Source organism: Hemibagrus wyckioides, linkage group LG06 (genome assembly GCF_019097595.1).
Source record: "Hemibagrus wyckioides isolate EC202008001 linkage group LG06, SWU_Hwy_1.0, whole genome shotgun sequence".
NCBI classification, from domain to species: Eukaryota; Metazoa; Chordata; class Actinopteri; order Siluriformes; family Bagridae; genus Hemibagrus; species Hemibagrus wyckioides.
In genome coordinates, this window is record NC_080715.1 from 41,357,847 (window position 1) to 41,382,866 (window position 25,020).

Genomic DNA, 25,020 nt, shown 5'->3' on the forward strand with positions numbered 1-25,020 from the left:
CTCAAATGGAGTGGCCTGCACTTTCTCCAGACCTGAATCCTGTAGAAATCCTGTGGGATCAGCCGAGTCGCCGTGTAGAGGCTCATAACCCTGCATCCCAGAACCTCAATGATCTGAGGGCCGCCCTTCAAGAAGAGTGGAATGCCATGCCTCAGCAGACAATAAGTCGACTCGTGAACAGCATGAGACGTCGTTGTCAATAATTTGTCACATGACATTGACATTTTTTGTTGTGGTATACCCACCACTGTTGTTGGCTTTTGTTTCATTGTTTGAGATGAGGAAATCACCACTGCATGCTTCTACTTGTGAGTAGTGTATGTATATATAAAATAAAAATAAGAGACCATTGCCCAATCTCCAGATTTACAGTATGTCATCAAGAGGAAGATGGTTGGTCACAAACCATCAAGCTGAGCTGTTTGCTTTTATGCAAAAAGAGTGGTATAAAGTTACCCAAAAGCAATGTGAGAAACTGGTGGAGAGCATGGAGCCAAAACGCATGCAAATCGGGATTATTCCACCAAATACTGATTTCTTGATGTTATTTAGCCAAAGCATTAACACAATTTGTTTACAAATTATCTGCATTTTATTTTATTTGAGTTATTAAAGCGCTGCAAATACTGCATGATCTTGGGTGATTTTGATGTGATGTCATTTCCTTTAAATATACTCTCTAAATAACAATAGTTATATTTTGAATTTAGGAGAAATATTGTCAGCAGTTCACAAAAAATGAAACAAAACTCTTCATCTCACCAATACATGCACCTGTTACAAAAAAAAAAAAAATCTTTTGCAGTATATAAAAAATATTTTGCAGTGGTCTCATTTTTTATCCAGAGCTGTATATATAATCACACTATACATTCAGATTTTAATATAGAATTTCCTTTACATGTAAATGATGATCCTAGAATTCGACGAAATGCAATGTTTTAGTATTCAGTGTTTTTAATTATTTAATGTTAACATTTTTTCACAAAAGAGGAAGAGTGCATGGAGTTTATTTAGAGACAAATTACTGACCATTTAACACCATAAACCCTTTATTTTTTAGACTTACACAACCTCACAGATGATTTTGATTTACAGAAAACATCCCAGTAGAGCCAGAATCCAGCGTATAGAGGCTGAGTGAATGTGGTGTGGACTCTGTGGAGGAGCTTCATGGTGGCAGAGACGCTGTAGAAGGACAGAGTTCCTGCACTGTGATCCACATAAACTCCTATTCTGGAGGATGATGGAACTCTGAGATCAGTCTTAATGTTGTTGTGATAGAAAGTAAGAGAAGAAGAAGAACATCGCAGACTCCAGGACTGATTGTTGCCTCCAAACCAGCACTCAATACCCCGACCTTTCCTGCTGATGTCTTTATATGTGACTGATATTAGCACACATCTCTGACTGCTCCACTCCACCTCCCAGTAACAGCGTCCACACACACTCTCCTTACTCAACACCTGACTGTAGTAGTCAAATCTCTCTGGACAATCAGAGTATCGCTGCTTTCTCTCACTGCTCTTCACCGCTCTGTTCTTCTCAGACAGAATGAGGTTATAATGTACTGTGTTGGGATCCAGAGTCAGATCACAGAAATCTAAACACATGAAAAATGTGAACATGTTACATTTCAATCACAGGAGATATATCGGGTAAAATAAGTATTGAGCATATCATTTTTCTCAGTAAATATATTTCTAAATGTGCTATTGACATTAGATTTTCACCAGATGTTGGTAACATCCTATGCAATCCACACATGCAAAGCAATCAAACCATAGATGATCATAAATTTGTAATATTGTTATTTGTAATAATGTGAAATGACACAGGAAAAAAGTATTAAACACGCTTAATGAAATGTATTTAATACTTCGTACAAAAGCCTTTGTTGGTAATGACAACTTTAAGATGCCTCCTGTATGAAGAAACTAGTTGCATGCATGGCTCTTCAAATCTTGATGTTTCCGTGGGCCTCTTCTATGAATCTTTAGTTCTTTCCATAGATTTTCAATTGGATTCAAGTCAGGAGATTGGCTGGGCCATTCTAGCAGCTTTATTTTCTTTCTCTGAAATCAACTGAGAGTTTTCTTGGCTATGTGTTTGGGATCATTGTCTTGCTGAAATGTCCACCTTCATTTCATGTTCATCATCCTGTTAGATGGCAGCAGATTTGTATCAGCAATGTCTCATTACATTTTTCCATTCATCCTTCCTTCAATTATATGAAGTTTGCCAGAACCGTATGCTCAGAAACATCCATGATGTTCCCACCTCCAAACTTCATTGTTAGAATGGTGTTTTTAGGGTGATTTGCAGTGCCATTTGTCAACCAAATATGGTGTGTATGATAGCATCCAAAGAGTTCAATTTTAGTCTGATCTGACCAGACTATATTCTCCCAAGCTTGTCCAAATGTTGTGCAGCAAACTTCAAATGAGATTCAGCATCCTTTTTCGTCAGCATTGAAGCCTTGTATGGTGAGCATGCATACAGAACATGGCGGTTGAGTGCATTACTTATTGTGTTCTTTGAAACACCTGCTAATTCCAGGTGTTCCTGAAGCTCGCCACAAGTGGTCCTTGGCTCTTGGACAACTCTTCTGATAATTCTTTCACTACTCAGAAATCTTGAAACGATGTCCTTTCCACTTCCGAATTATGGCCCCAATAGTGCTTACTGGAACCTTCAAATGTTTTGAAATCCTTCTGCAATCAGTAACAATAAAGTTGCAAAGGTCTTCAGAGAGCTCTTTACCCATCATGAGATGTTACTTGTGTGACATCTTGTTATTGAAACCTTTTTATAAGCCATCAGTTGGGACTGATCCAGGTAATATTAATTTGCTCTGACAAGGGGTAGGATTGCTTTCTAATTACTGATTGATTTGTGTCTTGGATTTCCATACCTCTTTGCACCTCCCTTTCTTCATGTGTTCAATACTTTTTCCCTGTGTCATTTCACGTTATTACACATAACTTAATTTATGAACACCTACATCTATTTGATTTCTTTGCATGTGTGGATTGCATGGGATGTTACCAACATCTGGTGAAAACTTCATGTCAGTAGCACATTTAGAAATATATTTACTGAGAAACATGATGACGTCTTCAAAACTTATTTTATCCTCTGTATGTGTGTGTGCATGTGTGTGTTGTAGACATACAATTTAGAAACTCTTCTCTGCTGTTTGGCTCTAAAAGTAACATCTGAATGTCCTCAACTGTTGAGACAGGTGGAAAAAATTGTAAAAACCCATGAAAATCAAACATTTGTGTAAAGCACACGTGTGTAGATCAGAAAGGTTGTGTGGATCAGGTGTCACATTTCAGTGCTGAAGCTCCAGAGTGCAGAGTTTCTCAGCTCTAACACAAACCCATTCACATCATCAGTTCATCATCAAGACTCAAATCAGATGAGCTTTAAATTTTAAAACTGTACAGTGTTTTGGTGATCAGGAAGGAAGTCTGATACCTTTGATAATGTGTGTGTGTGTGTTGTGTACGTACATTTTAGAAACTCTTCTCTGCTCTTTCGCTCTGAGAGTAAAATATGAACGTCTTCAACTGTGGAGACAGAAACAAAATGTTCTGATGTTAAAACCCATAAAACCAGACTGATCTGGTATAGATCTGAACTGTATGTATATCAAATGTGTTTATAGATCAGGTGTCACACTTCAGTCATGAAAAGTGCAGAGTTTCTCAGCTCTGACACAAACTCATTGACATGAGCTGTTCTTCATCTCCAGGAAGAACAGTTCCTCTTACCATGTCCAGGGATTTTGATGAATTCCTCATGGAAGATTTCCTCCAGTCTCTTTTTCAGATCCGAGAGAGATTTCCTCACTCCATCAAATGAGAGATGTTGATGGACAGTGATGCTGGATGAGTCCTCACAGAGATCAGACTGAAAATTTGGTCTTTCAAATGACGGAGAGTGACGGCCAGAGACTAAAGCCTGCATACAGCAATTACACATAAACTTAGGAGAACAAATTAATATTATTTAACGTTAATATTACTTTAAAGATTTCAGATAGAATTTTATAACAGATTGCTTCCATATCAAAAAAGGTTTGACACCCCACCTATTTTTTAAACAGTAACCTGCATATTCCACCTGGAAATGTAAATGTAGTGTACCTTTATTTCCTGGAGAAACTGGATGTGATCATGTATGTGTGAAAGCTGCTCCATCTCAGTGTCTCTCTTCTGAAGATCAGCAATCTCCTGCTCCAGTTGCTCCAGGAGTCGTTCAGCTCGACTCAGTTCAGCCTTCTCCTGAGCTCTGATCAGCTCCGTCACCTCCGAGCGCTTTTTCTCCACGGAGCTGATCATCTCAGTAAAGATCGTCTCACTGTCATCTACTGCTGTCTGTGCACTGAGCTGTTAGGAGACATTAAAAAATGAAGTTACATTTAAATCTCATCTATCATTCCCTCTCTTACTGGGACTCTAAATGACTGGTTGTCCATGTTGTGTGTGTTTCTAGGAGCAGCTCTGTCTCTGCTCACTGCTCACCTTTATAGTGTTCACAGTCTGTTTCAGCTCCTGCACCTTCTTCTGCTTCTCCTGGATTCTCTGCTGGAATTTCATCTGATCCTCCTTTAACTCACTCTGAGGACAAATAAAATACATCTCACTGTTTATCCATTATGAGTTTATGAGCTCAGTTGGTGAACATTAACTGCAGATAAAGGGATAAAGTTCACTCTGGTTCTACGGAGCACTTTATTATAGTGTAAAAGACTGGATGTTGGGTGTTCCAAAGTTCATAGGGGACCACTGAGGTACATCACAAATAACAGCAATCATTTCTATTATTCTCTATATATCCAAAGCTATGGTTTAATCCAAACCACAATAACTCAATAACCCTTCACATTTTAAATATTGTTCATAAAATAATTCTGCACTTATTTTACACTTAAAGGCTAAACTTTTAATCATAAAGCTGATATCTTATTTTAAAATTCATTATATTACTACATGTAGTGATATGCTCTGCTTATGGACCAGTGGTTCTTATCAGAGATAAATTGTTAGAGGCTGTGAACTAAGGGTTTAAATTAATGAAAGATAAAAAAAAAAAAAAAAGAAATGTTCATTGACTCCTTTTATATGATTCCACCAAATCAGGAGTCAGTACTTATAAAACTGATTACTTTTTTAAAGACAGAGATCAAATGATTAAAGAACTGGAATAAGGTGTGGCTCCTGCTTGGAGTGAAAACCTTCAGCCACTTTACATTAGAAATATAAATTGTATGAAATGATTCTTGATAGAGACTTGAATTTATCACCTCTTTTTCAGTTCTTTCTGTTTTCAATGAGACGGTGTCGTGGCTTTTGTGTTCATCCGTCATACACAGATAACAGATGAAGCTTTGGTCAGTACGACAGTAGATCTCCAGCACTTTCTCATGTTCAGAGCAGATCTTCTCTTGTAGATTTCCAGAGGCTTCGACTAACTTGTGTTTTTTCAATCCAGGAACTTCATAGTGAGGTTTCAGGTGAGTTTCACAAAAGGAGGCCAGACACATCAGACAGGACTTGATGGCTTTGTGTTTTCTCCCAGTGCAGAAATCACACTCCACATCTCCAGGTCCAGTGTAACAGTGAGCAGGAGAAGCAGCTTGAACTTCAGTCTTCTTCAGTTTCTCCACCACTTCAGCCAGCATGTTGTTTCTGCGTAGAACAGGCCTTGGAATGAAAGTGTCTCTGCACTGAGGACAGCTATAAACTCCACTCTGATCCTCCTGATCCCAGCAGCCATTAATACACACCTTACAGAAACTGTGACCACAGGGGATAGTCACCGGATCCTTCAGGAGATACAGACACACTGAACAGATGAACTGATCCTGAGCTACTGAAATACTGGCCTCAGCCATTTAACTAAACTTACACAATGAGAGAGAGAGAGAGAGAGAGAGAGAGAGAGGCAGGCTCTCAGTTTTGTATTCTCTGAAATGAGGAGTAGCTTCCTGTTTCTGTGTGTTAAACAGACAGTGAGAGAAAGGGAGGGACAATAAAAGGGCAAAGTGCATTCTCTCTCTCACTCTCTCTCTCTCTCTCTCTCTCTCTCTCTCTCTCTCTCTCTCTCTCTCTCATGCACACTAAGTGTCATTTCACCCTGTCATAGATGGGTACAAACATGTTCAATGACTGGTCTGAAGAGTTTTATGATAAACATGAATTTAACACTCACCTTACCACAAAACAATCGATTTTAATAATAAGAGATGAGAGAGAACAATAATACACAGATGTTCTGTAGCATTAAAATGCTCAGTTGGTATTGAAAGTGTGTCCCACATGTGCCATAAAATGTTTACAGCCTTAAATGTTGACACAAGGCAGTTTGGGTCCATGGACTCTACCTGTTGATGCTACATCATCACTCTAACATCTGCAGCAGAAATGAAGCTGATGTACAGCAGGCCTCCCACAAATGAGCAGAATATTACTGCATGTCGGTGAGTAAACTAGGGTGTACAAATCAGACATTGTTAGACTTTGGGTGTAACCAGACCACTGTCCAATAGTCTGATTCAATGTGGGGCATTAGGAAATGTAGAATCAATGAAGGTGAAATGTGTACATGGGGATGTTCACAAATATTTGCTGATGCCAGTGACATTTACATTACGAAAGCTAAAACGTAAAGAGTAGCGACAGTTAGTCCTTGCCTCACCCATCTTGGTATGAACTGGCAAGGGCTTAAGGCATTATTTAGGAAAAGGTTTGTGGATGGGTCCTGCACCATCGAGATGTGGTGTCAAATCTGCTCACCACTGGCTATAGAGGTGGTGCCATGTGTTCCCCATCCATCCTTGGCAGCAATTCCTATATGGAATTTCCCTTAGGAGAGACCCAGAGGCAAACCTTCGACCAAGTGGAAGTAACTGATGGTCAGCAAATTCAGTCTAATTTTGCACTAAACTGCCAATCAGTACACTTAACTCACGAAGAGATGATGCGTTTGTTAGAACAGGATAACCACAAAGAACTCTTGTTCATTGCAGCTTGTCATAATCCCATACTTATTTGGGGCAGGATAAAACACTAAACCTTTAAATGTCATTATTTTCTATGTCTGGAAAAGTAGATGTTGTATACCTTTATTTCCTGGAGAAATTGGATGTGAATGTGTGTGTGTAAGCAATATACACAGGTGGTGGGTGGCATGTCACGAAAGTCAGCTGGGGAATCCATAGGCCATACCAAATGTGCCATTGCACTCATTACCATTAATTAATGTCACCTTTAAAAAAAAATTGGCATGGATATTGTCCAGTGAGTGAGGATTTGATCAAATCGCAATCCTCCACAGGGTTTTCTCCACTTGAATTATTGTAAGTAAGCAAGCCCCATGCCCTGTTTGAAGCAAAAATTTGGAGCAGGGACCACTTACCAGCAGAAATAAAACTCAGTATGTTCCTGACCTGATGGAAAAATTCAAAACATTGAGGCAATAAGCACAGGAGCATTTCCTATAGGTGCAACAACATTCCTGGCTGGATGCTCGATTATTCCATTAAATTCAGTTTTTTATTTGTATAGTGCGTTTAACAATGTACATTGTCATAAAGCAGCTTTGCAGGAATATACAAATTCAGAATAAAATTCAAAGATTAAAGTTTTAATTTATTTTTATTCCTCTTGACTACATGCATTTGCACCAGGAGATAAAATACTTGGCTTACTTCCCATGTACCTTTCACAAATTTCCAAGAACCCTTTGAGGGTACAGAGGGAGTCAGAGAAGTTGACTGTGAGGTCAGAATTTTCAGATGTGTTTTTGCCTCACATTGAGACGCTGCCAGGTGTGGTTGTGTGCAGCTGCTCATACCAGTTCCCTAAACACAAAAAATATGTGTTTTGGTAGGAACTAAGGGTTTGACATGGGGTAAAGTTGGTGTCCCAGAGTGATTGTGTGTGTGTTGTAGATTTCAGAACATTTCAGAAACTCTTCTCTGCTCTTTGGCTCTGAGAGTAAAATCTGAACTTCTTTTACTATGGAGACAGAAAGAAAATCGTCTGATGTTAGAACCCATAAAATGAAACAATTGTGAAAATCGTCATGTCTGTAAATCAGAAATGTATGTAGATCAGAAATGTATGTAGATCAGAAGTGTATGTAGATCAGAAGTGTGTATAGATCAGAAATGTATGTAGATCAGAAGTGTGTATTGATCAGAAATGTATGTAGATCAGAAATGTATGTAGATCAGAAGTGTATGTAGATCAGAAATGTATGTAGATCAGAAATGTATGTAGATCAGAAGTGTGTATAGATCAGAAATGTATGTAGATCAGAAATGTATGTAGATCAGAAGTGTATGTAGATCAGAAATGTATGTAGATCAGAAATGTATGTAGATCAGAAATGTATGTAGATCAGAAGTGTGTATTGATCAGATATGTATGTAGATCAGAAATGTATGTAGATCAGAAATGTATGTAGATCAGAAATGTATGTAGATCAGAAGTGTATGTCAGAAGTGTGTATAGATCAGAAATGTATGTAGATCAGAAATGTGTATTGATCAGAAATGTATGTAGATCAGAAATGTATGTAGATCAGAAGTGTATGTAGATCAGAAATGTGTATTGATCAGAAATGTATGTAGATCAGAAATGTGTATTGATCAGAAATGTATGTAGATCAGAAATGTATGTAGATCAGAAGTGTGTATTGATCAGAAATGTATGTAGATCAGAAATGTATGTAGATCAGAAGTGTATGTAGATCAGAAGTGTGTATTGATCAGAAATGTATGTAGATCAGAAATGTATGTAGATCAGAAGTGTGTATTGATCAGAAATGTATGTAGATCAGAAATGTATGTAGATCAGAAGTGTGTATTGATCAGAAATGTATGTAGATCAGAAATGTATGTAGATCAGAAGTGTGTATTGATCAGAAATGTATGTAGATCAGAAGTGTGTGTAGATCAGAAGTGTGTATTGATCAGAAATGTATGTAGATCAGAAATGTATGTAGATCAGAAGTGTGTATTGATCAGAAATGTATGTAGATCAGAAGTGTGTGTAGATCAGAAATGTATGTAGATCAGAAGTGTATGTAGATCAGAAGTGTGTATTGATCAGAAATGTATGTAGATCAGAAATGTATGTAGATCAGAAATGTATGTAGATCAGAAGTGTGTATTGATCAGAAATGTATGTAGATCAGAAATGTATGTAGATCAGAAGTGTGTATTGATCAGAAATGTATGTAGATCAGAAATGTATGTAGATCAGAAGTGTGTATTGATCAGAAATGTATGTAGATCAGAAATGTATGTAGATCAGAAGTGTGTATTGATCAGAAATGTATGTAGATCAGAAGTGTGTGTAGATCAGAAATGTATGTAGATCAGAAGTGTGTATTGATCAGAAATGTATGTAGATCAGAAATGTATGTAGATCAGAAATGTATGTAGATCAGAAGTGTGTATTGATCAGAAATGTATGTAGATCAGAAGTGTGTATTGATCAGAAATGTATGTAGATCAGAAGTGTATGTCAGAAGTGTGTATTGATCAGAAATGTATGTAGATCAGAAATGTATGTAGATCAGAAATGTATGTAGATCAGAAGTGTATGTAGATCAGAAATGTATGTAGATCAGAAGTGTGTATTGATCAGAAATGTATGTAGATCAGAAGTGTGTATTGATCAGAAATGTATGTATATCAGAAATGTATGTAGATCAGAAGTGTGTATTGATCAGAAATGTATGTAGATCAGAAATGTATGTAGATCAGAAATGTATGTAGATCAGAAGTGTATGTAGATCAGAAATGTATGTAGATCAGAAATGTATGTAGATCAGAAGTGTGTATTGATCAGAAATGTATGTAGATCAGAAATGTATGTAAATCAGAAATGTATGTAGATCAGAAGTGTATGTAGATCAGAAATGTATGTAGATCAGAAATGTATGTAGATCAGAAATGTATGTAGATCAGAAGTGTATGTCAGAAGTGTATGTAGATCAGAAATGTATGTAGATCAGAAGTGTGTATTGATCAGAAATGTATGTAGATCAGAAATGTATGTAGATCAGAAGTGTATGTAGATCAGAAATGTATGTAGATCAGAAATGTATGTAGATCAGAAGTGTATGTAGATCAGAAATGTATGTAGATCAGAAGTGTATGTAGATCAGAAGTGTGTATTGATCAGAAATGTATGTAGATCAGAAATGTATGTAGATCAGAAGTGTGTATAGATCAGAAATGTATGTAGATCAGAAATGTATGTAGATCAGAAGTGTGTATAGATCAGAAATGTATGTAGATCAGAAGTGTGTATAGATCAGAAATGTATGTAGATCAGAAGTGTATGTAGATCAGAAGTGTGTATTGATCAGAAATGTATGTAGATCAGAAATGTATGTAGATCAGAAGTGTGTATAGATCAGAAATGTATGTAGATCAGAAATGTATGTAGATCAGAAGTGTGTATAGATCAGAAATGTATGTAGATCAGAAGTGTGTATAGATCAGAAATGTATGTAGATCAGAAATGTATGTAGATCAGAAGTGTGTATAGATCAGAAATGTATGTAGATCAGAAATGTATGTAGATCAGAAGTGTGTATAGATCAGAAATGTATGTAGATCAGAAATGTATGTAGATCAGAAGTGTGTATAGATCAGAAATGTATGTAGATCAGAAATGTATGTAGATCAGAAGTGTGTATAGATCAGAAATGTATGTAGATCAGAAATGTATGTAGATCAGAAGTGTGTATAGATCAGAAATGTATGTAGATCAGAAATGTATGTAGATCAGAAGTGTGTATAGATCAGAAATGTATGTAGATCAGAAATGTATGTAGATCAGAAATGTATGTAGATCAGAAGTGTGAGTAGATCAGAAGTGTGAGTAGATCAGAAATGTATGTAGATCAGAAATGTATGTAGATCAGAAGTGTATGTAGATCAGAAGTGTGTATTGATCAGAAATGTATGTAGATCAGAAATGTATGTAGATCAGAAATGTATGTAGATCAGAAGTGTGTATAGATCAGAAATGTATGTAGATCAGAAATGTATGTAGATCAGAAATGTATGTAGATCAGAAGTGTGTATAGATCAGAAATATATGTAGATCAGAAGTGTATGTAGATCAGAAGTGTGTATAGATCAGAAATGTATGTAGATCAGAAATGTATGTAGATCAGAAGTGTATGTAGATCAGAAATGTATGTCAGAAGTGTGTATTGATCAGAAATGTATGTAGATCAGAAGTGTGTATTGATCAGAAATGTATGTAGATCAGAAGTGTATGTAGATCAGAAATGTATGTAGATCAGAAGTGTGTATAGATCAGAAATGTATGTAGATCAGAAGTGTGTATTGATCAGAAATGTATGTAGATCAGAAGTGTATGTCAGAAGTGTGTATTGATCAGAAATGTATGTAGATCAGAAGTGTGTATTGATCAGAAATGTATGTAGATCAGAAATGTATGTAGATCAGAAGTGTGTATAGATCAGAAGTGTATGTAGATCAGAAGTGTATGTAGATCAGAAATGTATGTAGATCAGAAGTGTATGTCAGAAGTGTATGTAGATCAGAAGTGTATGTCAGAAGTGTATGTAGATCAGAAGTGTATGTAGATCAGAAGTGTATGTAGATCAGAAGTGTATGTAGATCAGAAGTGTATGTAGATCAGAAATGTATGTAGATCAGAAATGTATGTAGATCAGAAGTGTATGTAGATCAGAAATGTATGTAGATCAGAAGTGTATGTAGATCAGAAGTGTATGTCAGAAGTGTATGTAGATCAGAAGTGTATGTAGATCAGAAATGTATGTAGATCAGAAGTGTATGTAGATCAGAAATGTATGTAGATCAGAAGTGTATGTCAGAAATGTATGTAGATCAGAAATGTATGTAGATCAGAAATGTATGTAGATCAGAAGTGTATGTAGATCAGAAATGTATGTAGATCAGAAGTGTATGTCAGAAATGTATGTAGATCAGAAATGTATGTAGATCAGAAATGTATGTAGATCAGAAATGTATGTAGATCAGAAGTGTATGTAGATCAGAAGTGTGTATTGATCAGAAATGTATGTAGATCAGAAATGTATGTAGATCAGAAGTGTGTATTGATCAGAAATGTATGTAGATCAGAAGTGTGTATTGATCAGAAATGTATGTAGATCAGAAATGTATGTAGATCAGAAATGTATGTAGATCAGAAATGTATGTAGATCAGAAGTGTGTATAGATCAGAAATGTATGTAGATCAGAAATGTATGTAGATCAGAAGTGTATGTAGATCAGAAATGTATGTAGATCAGAGGTGTGTATAGATCAGAAATGTATGTAGATCAGAAGTGTGAGTAGATCAGAAGTGTGTATTGATCAGAAATGTATGTAGATCAGAAATGTATGTAGATCAGAAATGTATGTAGATCAGAGGTGTGTATAGATCAGAAGTGTATGTAGATCAGAAGTGTGAGTAGATCAGAAGTGTGTATTGATCAGAAATGTATGTAGATCAGAAATGTATGTAGATCAGAAATGTATGTAGATCAGAAGTGTATGTAGATCAGAAATGTATGTAGATCAGAGGTGTGTATAGATCAGAAGTGTATGTAGATCAGAAGTGTGAGTAGATCAGAAGTGTGTATTGATCAGAAATGTATGTAGATCAGAAATGTATGTAGATCAGAAATGTATGTAGATCAGAAGTGTGTATAGATCAGAAATGTATGTAGATCAGAAATGTATGTAGATCAGAAATGTATGTAGATCAGAAGTGTGTATAGATCAGAAATGTATGTAGATCAGAAATGTATGTAGATCAGAAGTGTATGTAGATCAGAAGTGTATGTAGATCAGAAGTGTGTATAGATCAGAAATGTATGTAGATCAGAAATGTATGTAGATCAGAAGTGTGTATAGATCAGAAGTGTGAGTAGATCAGAAGTGTGTATTGATCAGAAATGTATGTAGATCAGAAATGTATGTAGATCAGAAATGTATCTAGATCAGAAGTGTGTATAGATCAGAAATGTATGTAGATCAGAAATGTATGTAGATCAGAAATGTATGTAGATCAGAAGTGTGTATAGATCAGAAATGTATGTAGATCAGAAATGTATGTAGATCAGAAATGTATGTAGATCAGAAGTGTGTATAGATCAGAAATGTATGTAGATCAGAAGTGTATGTAGATCAGAAGTGTATGTAGATCAGAAATGTATGTAGATCAGAAGTGTGTATAGATCAGAAATGTATGTAGATCAGAAATGTATGTAGATCAGAAATGTATGTAGATCAGAAGTGTGTATAGATCAGAAATGTATGTAGATCAGAGGTGTGTATAGATCAGAAATGTATGTAGATCAGAAGTGTGTATTGATCAGAAATGTATGTAGATCAGAAATGTATGTAGATCAGAAATGTATGTAGATCAGAAGTGTATGTAGATCAGAAGTGTGAGTAGATCAGAAGTGTGTATAGATCAGAAATGTATGTAGATCAGAAATGTATGTAGATCAGAAGTGTGTATTGATCAGAAATGTATGTAGATCAGAAGTGTGTATAGATCAGAAATGTATGTAGATCAGAAGTGTGTATAGATCAGAAATGTATGTAGATCAGAAATGTATGTAGATCAGAAATGTATGTAGATCAGAAGTGTGTATTGATCAGAAATGTATGTAGATCAGAAATGTATGTAGATCAGAAATGTATGTAGATCAGAAGTGTGTATAGATCAGAAATGTATGTAGATCAGAAGTGTGTATAGATCAGAAATGTATGTAGATCAGAAGTGTATGTCAGAAGTGTGTATTGATCAGAAATGTATGTAGATCAGAAATGTATGTAGATCAGAAGTGTGTATTGATCAGAAATGTATGTAGATCAGAAATGTATGTAGATCAGAAATGTATGTAGATCAGAAGTGTGTATAGATCAGAAATGTATGTAGATCAGAAGTGTGTATAGATCAGAAATGTATGTAGATCAGAAATGTATGTAGATCAGAAATGTATGTAGATCAGAAGTGTGTATAGATCAGAAATGTATGTAGATCAGAAATGTATGTAGATCAGAAGTGTGTATTGATCAGAAATGTATGTAGATCAGAAATGTATGTAGATCAGAAATGTATGTAGATCAGAAGTGTGTATAGATCAGAAATGTATGTAGATCAGAAGTGTGTATAGATCAGAAATGTATGTAGATCAGAAGTGTATGTCAGAAGTGTGTATTGATCAGAAATGTATGTAGATCAGAAATGTATGTAGATCAGAAGTGTGTATTGATCAGAAATGTATGTAGATCAGAAATGTATGTAGATCAGAAATGTATGTAGATCAGAAGTGTGTATTGATCAGAAATGTATGTAGATCAGAAATGTATGTAGATCAGAAATGTATGTAGATCAGAAGTGTGTATAGATCAGAAATGTATGTAGATCAGAAGTGTATGTAGATCAGAAATGTATGTAGATCAGAAGTGTATGTCAGAAGTGTGTATTGATCAGAAATGTATGTAGATCAGAAGTGTGTATTGATCAGAAATGTATGTAGATCAGAAGTGTATGTAGATCAGAAATGTATGTAGATCAGAAGTGTATGTCAGAAGTGTATGTAGATCAGAAATGTATGTAGATCAGAAGTGTGTATTGATCAGAAATGTATGTAGATCAGAAATGTATGTAGATCAGAAGTGTATGTAGATCAGAAATGTATGTAGATCAGAAATGTATGTAGATCAGAAATGTATGTAGATCAGAAGTGTATGTAGATCAGAAATGTATGTAGATCAGAAGTGTATGTAGATCAGAAGTGTGTATTGATCAGAAATGTATGTAGATCAGAAATGTATGTAGATCAGAAGTGTGTATTGATCAGAAATGTATGTAGATCAGAAGTGTGTATTGATCAGAAATGTATGTAGATCAGAAATGTATGTAGATCAGAAATGTATGTAGATCAGAAGTGTGTATTGATCAGAAATGTATGTAGATCAGAAGTGTATGTAGATCAGAAATGTATGTAGATCAGAAGTGTGTATTGATCAGAAATGTATGTAGATCAGAAATGTATGTAGATCAGAAATGTATGTAGATCAGAAGTGTGTATAGATCAGAAATGTATGTAGATCAGAAGTGTATGTAGATCAGAAATGTATGTAGATCAGAAATGTATGTAGATCAGAAGTGTGTATAGATCAGAAATGTATGTAGATCAGAAGTGTATGTAGATCAGAAATGTATGTAGATCAGAAATGTATGTAGATCAGAAGTGTGTATTGATCAGAAATGTATGTAGATCAGAAGTGTGTATTGATCAGAAATGTATGTAGATCAGAAGTGTATGTAGATCAGAAATGTATGTAGATCAGAAATGTATGTAGATCAGAAGTGTGTATAGATCAGAAATGTATGTAGATCAGAAATGTATGTAGATCAGAAATGTATGTAGATCAGAAGTGTGTATAGATCAGAAATGTATGTAGATCAGAAATGTATGTAGATCAGAAGTGTATGTAGATCAGAAATGTATGTAGATCAGAAATGTATGTAGATCAGAAATGTATGTAGATCAGAAGTGTGTATAGATCAGAAATGTATGTAGATCAGAAATGTATGTAGATCAGAAGTGTGTATAGATCAGAAATGTATGTAGATCAGAAATGTATGTAGATCAGAAGTGTATGTAGATCAGAAGTGTGAGTAGATCAGAAGTGTGTATAGATCAGAAATGTATGTAGATCAGAAATGTATGTAGATCAGAAATGTATGTAGATCAGAAGTGTATGTAGATCAGAAGTGTGAGTAGATCAGAAGTGTGTATTGATCAGAAATGTATGTAGATCAGAAATGTATGTAGATCAGAAGTGTATGTAGATCAGAAATGTATGTAGATCAGAAGTGTATGTAGATCAGAAATGTATGTAGATCAGAAGTGTATGTAGATCAGAAGTGTATGTAGATCAGAAATGTATGTAGATCAGAAGTGTATGTAGATCAGAAATGTATGTAGATCAGAAATGTATGTAGATCAGAAGTGTATGTAGATCAGAAATGTATGTAGATCAGAAGTGTATGTAGATCAGAAATGTATGTAGATCAGAAGTGTATGTCAGAAGTGTATGTAGATCAGAAGTGTATGTCAGAAGTGTGTATAGATCAGAAATGTATGTAGATCAGAAGTGTATGTAGATCAGAAGTGTGTATAGATCAGAAATGTATGTAGATCAGAAATGTATGTAGATCAGAAGTGTGAGTAGATCAGAAGTGTGTATTGATCAGAAATGTATGTAGATCAGAAATGTATGTAGATCAGAAATGTATGTAGATCAGAAGTGTATGTAGATCAGAAATGTATGTAGATCAGAAATGTATGTAGATCAGAAGTGTGTATAGATCAGAAATGTATGTAGATCAGAAATGTGTATAGATCAGAAATGTATGTAGATCAGAAATGTATGTAGATCAGAAGTGTGTATAGATCAGAAATGTATGTAGATCAGAAATGTATGTAGATCAGAAGTGTATGTAGATCAGAAGTGTATGTAGATCAGAAATGTATGTAGATCAGAAATGTATGTAGATCAGAAGTGTGTATAGATCAGAAATGTATGTAGATCAGAAGTGTATGTAGATCAGAAATGTATGTAGATCAGAAATGTATGTAGATCAGAAGTGTGTATTGATCAGAAATGTATGTAGATCAGAAATGTGTATTGATCAGAAATGTATGTAGATCAGAAGTGTGAGTAGATCAGAAGTGTGTATTGATCAGAAATGTATGTAGATCAGAAATGTATGTAGATCAGAAGTGTGTATAGATCAGAAATGTATGTAGATCAGAAGTGTGTATAGATCAGAAATGTATGTAGATCAGAAGTGTGTATTGATCAGAAATGTATGTAGATCAGAAATGTATGTAGATCAGAAGTGTGTATAGATCAGAAATGTATGTAGATCAGAAGTGTGTATAGATCAGAAGTGTATGTAGATCAGAAGTGTGTATAGATCAGAAATGTATGTAGATCAGAAGTGTGTATTGATCAGAAATGTATGTAGATCAGAAATGTATGTAGATCAGAAATGTATGTAGATCAGAAGTGTATGTAGATCAGAAGTGTGAGTAGATCAGAAGTGTGTATAGATCAGAAATGTATGTAGATCAGAAGTGTGTATAGATCAGAAATGTATGTAGATCAGAAATGTATGTAGATCAGAAGTGTATGTAGATCAGAAGTGTGTATAGATCAGAAATGTATGTAGATCAGAAATGTATGTAGATCAGAAGTGTGTATTGATCAGAAATGTATGTAGATCAGAAATGTATGTAGATCAGAAGTGTGTATTGATCAGAAATGTATGTAGATCAGAAATGTATGTAGATCAGAAGTGTATGTAGATCAGAAGTGTGAGTAGATCAGAAGTGTGTATTGATCAGAAATGTATGTAGATCAGAAATGTATGTAGATCAGAAGTGTGTATTGATCAGAAATGTATGTAGATCAGAAATGTATGTAGATCAGAAGTGTGTATTGATCAGAAATGTATGTAGATCAGAAATGTATGTAGATCAGAAGTGTATGTAGATCAGAAGTGTATGTAGATCAGAAATGTATGTAGATCAGAAGTGTATGTAGATCAGAAGTGTGTATAGATCAGAAATGTATGTAGATCAGAAATGTATGTAGATCAGAAGTGTATGTAGATCAGAAGTGTATGTAGATCAGAAGTGTGTATAGATCAGAAATGTATGTAGATCAGAAATGTATGTAGATCAGAAGTGTGTATTGATCAGAAATGTATGTAGATCAGAAGTGTGTATAGATCAGAAATGTATGTAGATCAGAAGTGTGTATAGATCAGAAATGTATGTAGATCAGAAGTGTATGTCAGAAGTGTGTATAGATCAGAAATGTATGTAGATCAGAAATGTATGTAGATCAGAAGTGTGTATAGATCAGAAATGTATGTAGATCAGAAATGTATGTAGATCAGAAGTGTGTATTGATCAGAAATGTATGTAGATCAGAAATGTATGTAGATCAGAAGTGTGTATAGATCAGAAATGTATGTAGATCAGAAATGTATGTAGATCAGAAATGTATGTAGATCAGAAGTGTGTATTGATCAGAAATGTATGTAGATCAGAAATGTATGTAGATCAGAAGTGTGTATAGATCAGAAATGTATGTAGATCAGAAATGTATGTAGATCAGAAATGTATGTAGATCAGAAGTGTGTATTGATCAGAAATGTATGTAGATCAGAAGTGTATGTAGATCAGAAATGTATGTAGATCAGAAGTGTGTATAGATCAGAAATGTATGTAGATCAGAAGTGTATGTCAGAAGTGTGTATTGATCAGAAATGTATGTAGATCAGAAATGTATGTAGATCAGAAATGTATGTAGATCAGAAGTGTGTATAGATCAGAAATGTATGTAGATCAGAAATGTATGTAGATCAGAAGTGTGTATTGATCAGAAATGTATGTAGATCAGAAGTGTGTATTGATCAGAAATGTATGTAGATCAGAAATGTATGTAAATCAGAAATGTATGTAGATCAGAAGTGTATGTAGATCAGAAATGTATGTAGATCAGAAGTGTATGTAGATCAGAAATGTATGTAGATCAGAAATGTATGTAGATCAGAAGTGTGTATAGATCAGAAATGTATGTAGATCAGAAATGTATGTAGATCAGAAATGTATGTAGATCAGAAATGTATGTAGATCAGAAGTGTATGTAGATCAGAAATGTATGTAGATCAGAAATGTATGTAGATCAGAAGTGTATGTAGATCAGAAGTGTGTATAGATCAGAAATGTATGTAGATCAGAAATGTATGTAGATCAGAAGTGTATGTAGATCAGAAGTGTGAGTAGATCAGAAGTGTATGTAGATCAGAAATGTATGTAGATCAGAAGTGTATGTAGATCAGAAGTGTATGTCAGAAGTGTGTATTGATCAGAAATGTATGTAGATCAGAAGTGTGTATTGATCAGAAATGTATGTAGATCAGAAGTGTATGTAGATCAGAAATGTATGTAGATCAGAAGTTTGTATAGATCAGAAATGTATGTAGATCAGAAATGTATGTAGATCAGAAGTGTATGTAGATCAGAAGTGTATGTAGATCAGAAATGTATGTAGATCAGAAGTGTATGTAGATCAGAAATGTATGTAGATCAGAAGTGTGTATTGATCAGAAATGTATGTAGATCAGAAATGTATGTAGATCAGAAATGTATGTAGATCAGAAATGTATGTAGATCAGAAGTGTGTATTGATCAGAAATGTATGTAGATCAGAAGTGTATGTAGATCAGAAATGTATGTAGATCAGAAGTGTGTATTGATCAGAAATGTATGTAGATCAGAAGTGTGTATTGATCAGAAATGTATGTAGATCAGAAGTGTGTATTGATCAGAAATGTATGTAGATCAGAAGTGTATGTAGATCAGAAATGTATGTAGATCAGAAGTGTGTATTGATCAGAAATGTATGTAGATCAGAAGTGTGTATTGATCAGAAATGTATGTAGATCAGAAGTGTGTATTGATCAGAAATGTATGTAGATCAGAAGTGTGTATTGATCAGAAATGTATGTAGATCAGAAATGTATGTAAATCAGAAATGTATGTAGATCAGAAGTGTATGTAGATCAGAAATGTATGTAGATCAGAAATGTATGTAGATCAGAAATGTATGTAGATCAGAAGTGTATGTAGATCAGAAATGTATGTAGATCAGAAGTGTGTATAGATCAGAAATGTATGTAGATCAGAAGTGTGTATTGATCAGAAATGTATGTAGATCAGAAATGTATGTAGATCAGAAATGTATGTAGATCAGAAGTGTATGTAGATCAGAAATGTATGTAGATCAGAAATGTATGTAGATCAGAAATGTATGTAGATCAGAAATGTATGTAGATCAGAAGTGTGTATAGATCAGAAATGTATGTAGATCAGAAATGTATGTAGATCAGAAGTGTGTATAGATCAGAAATGTATGTAGATCAGAAATGTATGTAGATCAGAAATGTATGTAGATCAGAAGTGTGTATTGATCAGAAATGTATGTAGATCAGAAATGTATGTAGATCAGAAATGTATGTAGATCAGAAGTGTATGTAGATCAGAAATGTATGTAGATCAGAAGTGTATGTAGATCAGAAGTGTATGTAGATCAGAAGTGTGTATAGATCAGAAATGTATGTAGATCAGAAATGTATGTAGATCAGAAGTGTGTATTGATCAGAAATGTATGTAGATCAGAAGTGTGTATAGATCAGAAATGTATGTAGATCAGAAGTGTGTATAGATCAGAAATGTATGTAGATCAGAAGTGTATGTCAGAAGTGTGTATAGATCAGAAATGTATGTAGATCAGAAGTGTATGTAGATCAGAAATGTATGTAGATCAGAAGTGTGTATAGATCAGAAATGTATGTAGATCAGAAATGTATGTAGATCAGAAGTGTGTATTGATCAGAAATGTATGTAGATCAGAAATGTATGTAGATCAGAAGTGTGTATTGATCAGAAATGTATGTAGATCAGAAATGTATGTAGATCAGAAATGTATGTAGATCAGAAGTGTGTATTGATCAGAAATGTATGTAGATCAGAAATGTATGTAGATCAGAAATGTATGTAGATCAGAAGTGTGTATAGATCAGAAATGTATGTAGATCAGAAGTGTATGTAGATCAGAAATGTATGTAGATCAGAAGTGTATGTCAGAAGTGTGTATTGATCAGAAATGTATGTAGATCAGAAGTGTGTATTGATCAGAAATGTATGTAGATCAGAAATGTATGTAGATCAGAAATGTATGTAGATCAGAAGTGTGTATTGATCAGAAATGTATGTAGATCAGAAGTGTATGTAGATCAGAAATGTATGTAGATCAGAAGTGTGTATTGATCAGAAATGTATGTAGATCAGAAATGTATGTAGATCAGAAATGTATGTAGATCAGAAGTGTGTATAGATCAGAAATGTATGTAGATCAGAAGTGTATGTAGATCAGAAATGTATGTAGATCAGAAATGTATGTAGATCAGAAGTGTGTATAGATCAGAAATGTATGTAGATCAGAAGTGTATGTAGATCAGAAATGTATGTAGATCAGAAATGTATGTAGATCAGAAGTGTGTATTGATCAGAAATGTATGTAGATCAGAAGTGTGTATTGATCAGAAATGTATGTAGATCAGAAGTGTATGTAGATCAGAAATGTATGTAGATCAGAAATGTATGTAGATCAGAAGTGTGTATAGATCAGAAATGTATGTAGATCAGAAATGTATGTAGATCAGAAATGTATGTAGATCAGAAGTGTGTATAGATCAGAAATGTATGTAGATCAGAAATGTATGTAGATCAGAAGTGTATGTAGATCAGAAATGTATGTAGATCAGAAATGTATGTAGATCAGAAATGTATGTAGATCAGAAGTGTGTATAGATCAGAAATGTATGTAGATCAGAAGTGTGTATAGATCAGAAATGTATGTAGATCAGAAGTGTGTATAGATCAGAAATGTATGTAGATCAGAAATGTATGTAGATCAGAAGTGTGTATAGATCAGAAATGTATGTAGATCAGAAATGTATGTAGATCAGAAGTGTATGTAGATCAGAAGTGTGAGTAGATCAGAAGTGTGTATAGATCAGAAATGTATGTAGATCAGAAATGTATGTAGATCAGAAATGTATGTAGATCAGAAGTGTATGTAGATCAGAAGTGTGAGTAGATCAGAAGTGTGTATTGATCAGAAATGTATGTAGATCAGAAATGTATGTAGATCAGAAGTGTATGTAGATCAGAAATGTATGTAGATCAGAAGTGTATGTAGATCAGAAATGTATGTAGATCAGAAGTGTATGTAGATCAGAAGTGTATGTAGATCAGAAATGTATGTAGATCAGAAGTGTATGTAGATCAGAAATGTATGTAGATCAGAAATGTATGTAGATCAGAAGTGTATGTAGATCAGAAATGTATGTAGATCAGAAATGTATGTAGATCAGAAGTGTGTATAGATCAGAAATGTATGTAGATCAGAAATGTATGTAGATCAGAAGTGTATGTAGATCAGAAGTGTATGTAGATCAGAAATGTATGTAGATCAGAAATGTATATAGATCAGAAATGTATGTAGATCAGAAATGTATGTAGATCAGAAGTGTATGTAGATCAGAAGTGTATGTCAGAAGTGTGTATAGATCAGAAATGTATGTAGATCAGAAGTGTATGTAGATCAGAAGTGTGTATAGATCAGAAATGTATGTAGATCAGAAATGTATGTAGATCAGAAGTGTATGTAGATCAGAAGTGTGAGTAGATCAGAAGTGTGTATTGATCAGAAATGTATGTAGATCAGAAATGTATGTAGATCAGAAATGTATGTAGATCAGAAGTGTATGTAGATCAGAAATGTATGTAGATCAGAAATGTATGTAGATCAGAAGTGTATGTAGATCAGAAATGTATGTAGATCAGAAATGTATGTAGATCAGAAGTGTGTATAGATCAGAAATGTATGTAGATCAGAAATGTGTATAGATCAGAAATGTATGTAGATCAGAAATGTATGTAGATCAGAAGTGTGTATAGATCAGAAATGTATGTAGATCAGAAATGTATGTAGATCAGAAGTGTATGTAGATCAGAAGTGTATGTAGATCAGAAATGTATGTAGATCAGAAATGTATGTAGATCAGAAGTGTGTATAGATCAGAAATGTATGTAGATCAGAAGTGTATGTAGATCAGAAATGTATGTAGATCAGAAATGTATGTAGATCAGAAGTGTGTATTGATCAGAAATGTATGTAGATCAGAAATGTGTATTGATCAGAAATGTATGTAGATCAGAAGTGTGAGTAGATCAGAAGTGTGTATTGATCAGAAATGTATGTAGATCAGAAATGTATGTAGATCAGAAGTGTGTATAGATCAGAAATGTATGTAGATCAGAAGTGTGTATAGATCAGAAATGTATGTAGATCAGAAGTGTGTATTGATCAGAAATGTATGTAGATCAGAAATGTATGTAGATCAGAAGTGTGTATAGATCAGAAATGTATGTAGATCAGAAGTGTGTATAGATCAGAAGTGTATGTAGATCAGAAGTGTGTATAGATCAGAAATGTATGTAGATCAGAAGTGTGTATTGATCAGAAATGTATGTAGATCAGAAATGTATGTAGATCAGAAATGTATGTAGATCAGAAGTGTATGTAGATCAGAAGTGTGAGTAGATCAGAAGTGTGTATAGATCAGAAATGTATGTAGATCAGAAGTGTGTATAGATCAGAAATGTATGTAGATCAGAAATGTATGTAGATCAGAAGTGTGTATAGATCAGAAATGTATGTAGATCAGAAATGTATGTAGATCAGAAGTGTGTATAGATCAGAAATGTATGTAGATCAGAAATGTATGTAGATCAGAAGTGTATGTAGATCAGAAGTGTGTATAGATCAGAAATGTATGTAGATCAGAAATGTATGTAGATCAGAAGTGTGTATTGATCAGAAATGTATGTAGATCAGAAATGTATGTAGATCAGAAGTGTGTATTGATCAGAAATGTATGTAGATCAGAAATGTATGTAGATCAGAAGTGTATGTAGATCAGAAGTGTGAGTAGATCAGAAGTGTGTATTGATCAGAAATGTATGTAGATCAGAAATGTATGTAGATCAGAAGTGTGTATTGATCAGAAATGTATGTAGATCAGAAATGTATGTAGATCAGAAGTGTATGTAGATCAGAAGTGTATGTAGATCAGAAATGTATGTAGATCAGAAGTGTATGTAGATCAGAAGTGTGTATAGATCAGAAATGTATGTAGATCAGAAATGTATGTAGATCAGAAGTGTATGTAGATCAGAAGTGTATGTAGATCAGAAGTGTGTATAGATCAGAAATGTATGTAGATCAGAAATGTATGTAGATCAGAAGTGTGTATTGATCAGAAATGTATGTAGATCAGAAGTGTGTATAGATCAGAAATGTATGTAGATCAGAAGTGTGTATAGATCAGAAATGTATGTAGATCAGAAGTGTATGTCAGAAGTGTGTATAGATCAGAAATGTATGTAGATCAGAAGTGTATGTAGATCAGAAATGTATGTAGATCAGAAGTGTGTATAGATCAGAAATGTATGTAGATCAGAAATGTATGTAGATCAGAAGTGTGTATTGATCAGAAATGTATGTAGATCAGAAATGTATGTAGATCAGAAGTGTGTATAGATCAGAAATGTATGTAGATCAGAAATGTATGTAGATCAGAAATGTATGTAGATCAGAAGTGTGTATTGATCAGAAATGTATGTAGATCAGAAATGTATGTAGATCAGAAGTGTGTATAGATCAGAAATGTATGTAGATCAGAAATGTATGTAGATCAGAAATGTATGTAGATCAGAAGTGTGTATTGATCAGAAATGTATGTAGATCAGAAGTGTATGTAGATCAGAAATGTATGTAGATCAGAAGTGTGTATAGATCAGAAATGTATGTAGATCAGAAGTGTATGTCAGAAGTGTGTATTGATCAGAAATGTATGTAGATCAGAAATGTATGTAGATCAGAAATGTATGTAGATCAGAAGTGTGTATAGATCAGAAATGTATGTAGATCAGAAATGTATGTAGATCAGAAGTGTGTATTGATCAGAAATGTATGTAGATCAGAAGTGTGTATTGATCAGAAATGTATGTAGATCAGAAATGTATGTAAATCAGAAATGTATGTAGATCAGAAGTGTATGTAGATCAGAAATGTATGTAGATCAGAAGTGTATGTAGATCAGAAATGTATGTAGATCAGAAATGTATGTAGATCAGAAGTGTGTATAGATCAGAAATGCATGTAGATCAGAAATGTATGTAGATCAGAAGTGTATGTAGATCAGAAGTGTATGTAGATCAGAAGTGTATGTAGATCAGAAGTGTGAGTAGATCAGAAGT

At 34.3% G+C, this 25,020-nt stretch overlaps 1 protein-coding gene across 1 annotated transcript; it reads right to left on the minus strand.

Annotated features, from left to right (window-relative positions):
* Nucleotides 1-659: 659 nt before the first annotated feature.
* LOC131354126 (tripartite motif-containing protein 16-like) lies at nucleotides 660-5,966 on the minus strand. Its single transcript, XM_058391425.1, has 7 exons — nucleotides 5,315-5,966; nucleotides 4,533-4,628; nucleotides 4,155-4,397; nucleotides 3,780-3,969; nucleotides 3,519-3,575; nucleotides 3,176-3,232; nucleotides 660-1,603 (listed from the first exon to the last, which is right to left on the minus strand). The coding sequence occupies exons 1-7, from the start codon at nucleotides 5,903-5,905 to the stop codon at nucleotides 1,053-1,055; spliced, it is 1,785 nt and encodes a 594-aa protein (XP_058247408.1). The 5' UTR covers nucleotides 5,906-5,966; the 3' UTR covers nucleotides 660-1,052.
* Nucleotides 5,967-25,020: the final 19,054 nt, after the last annotated feature.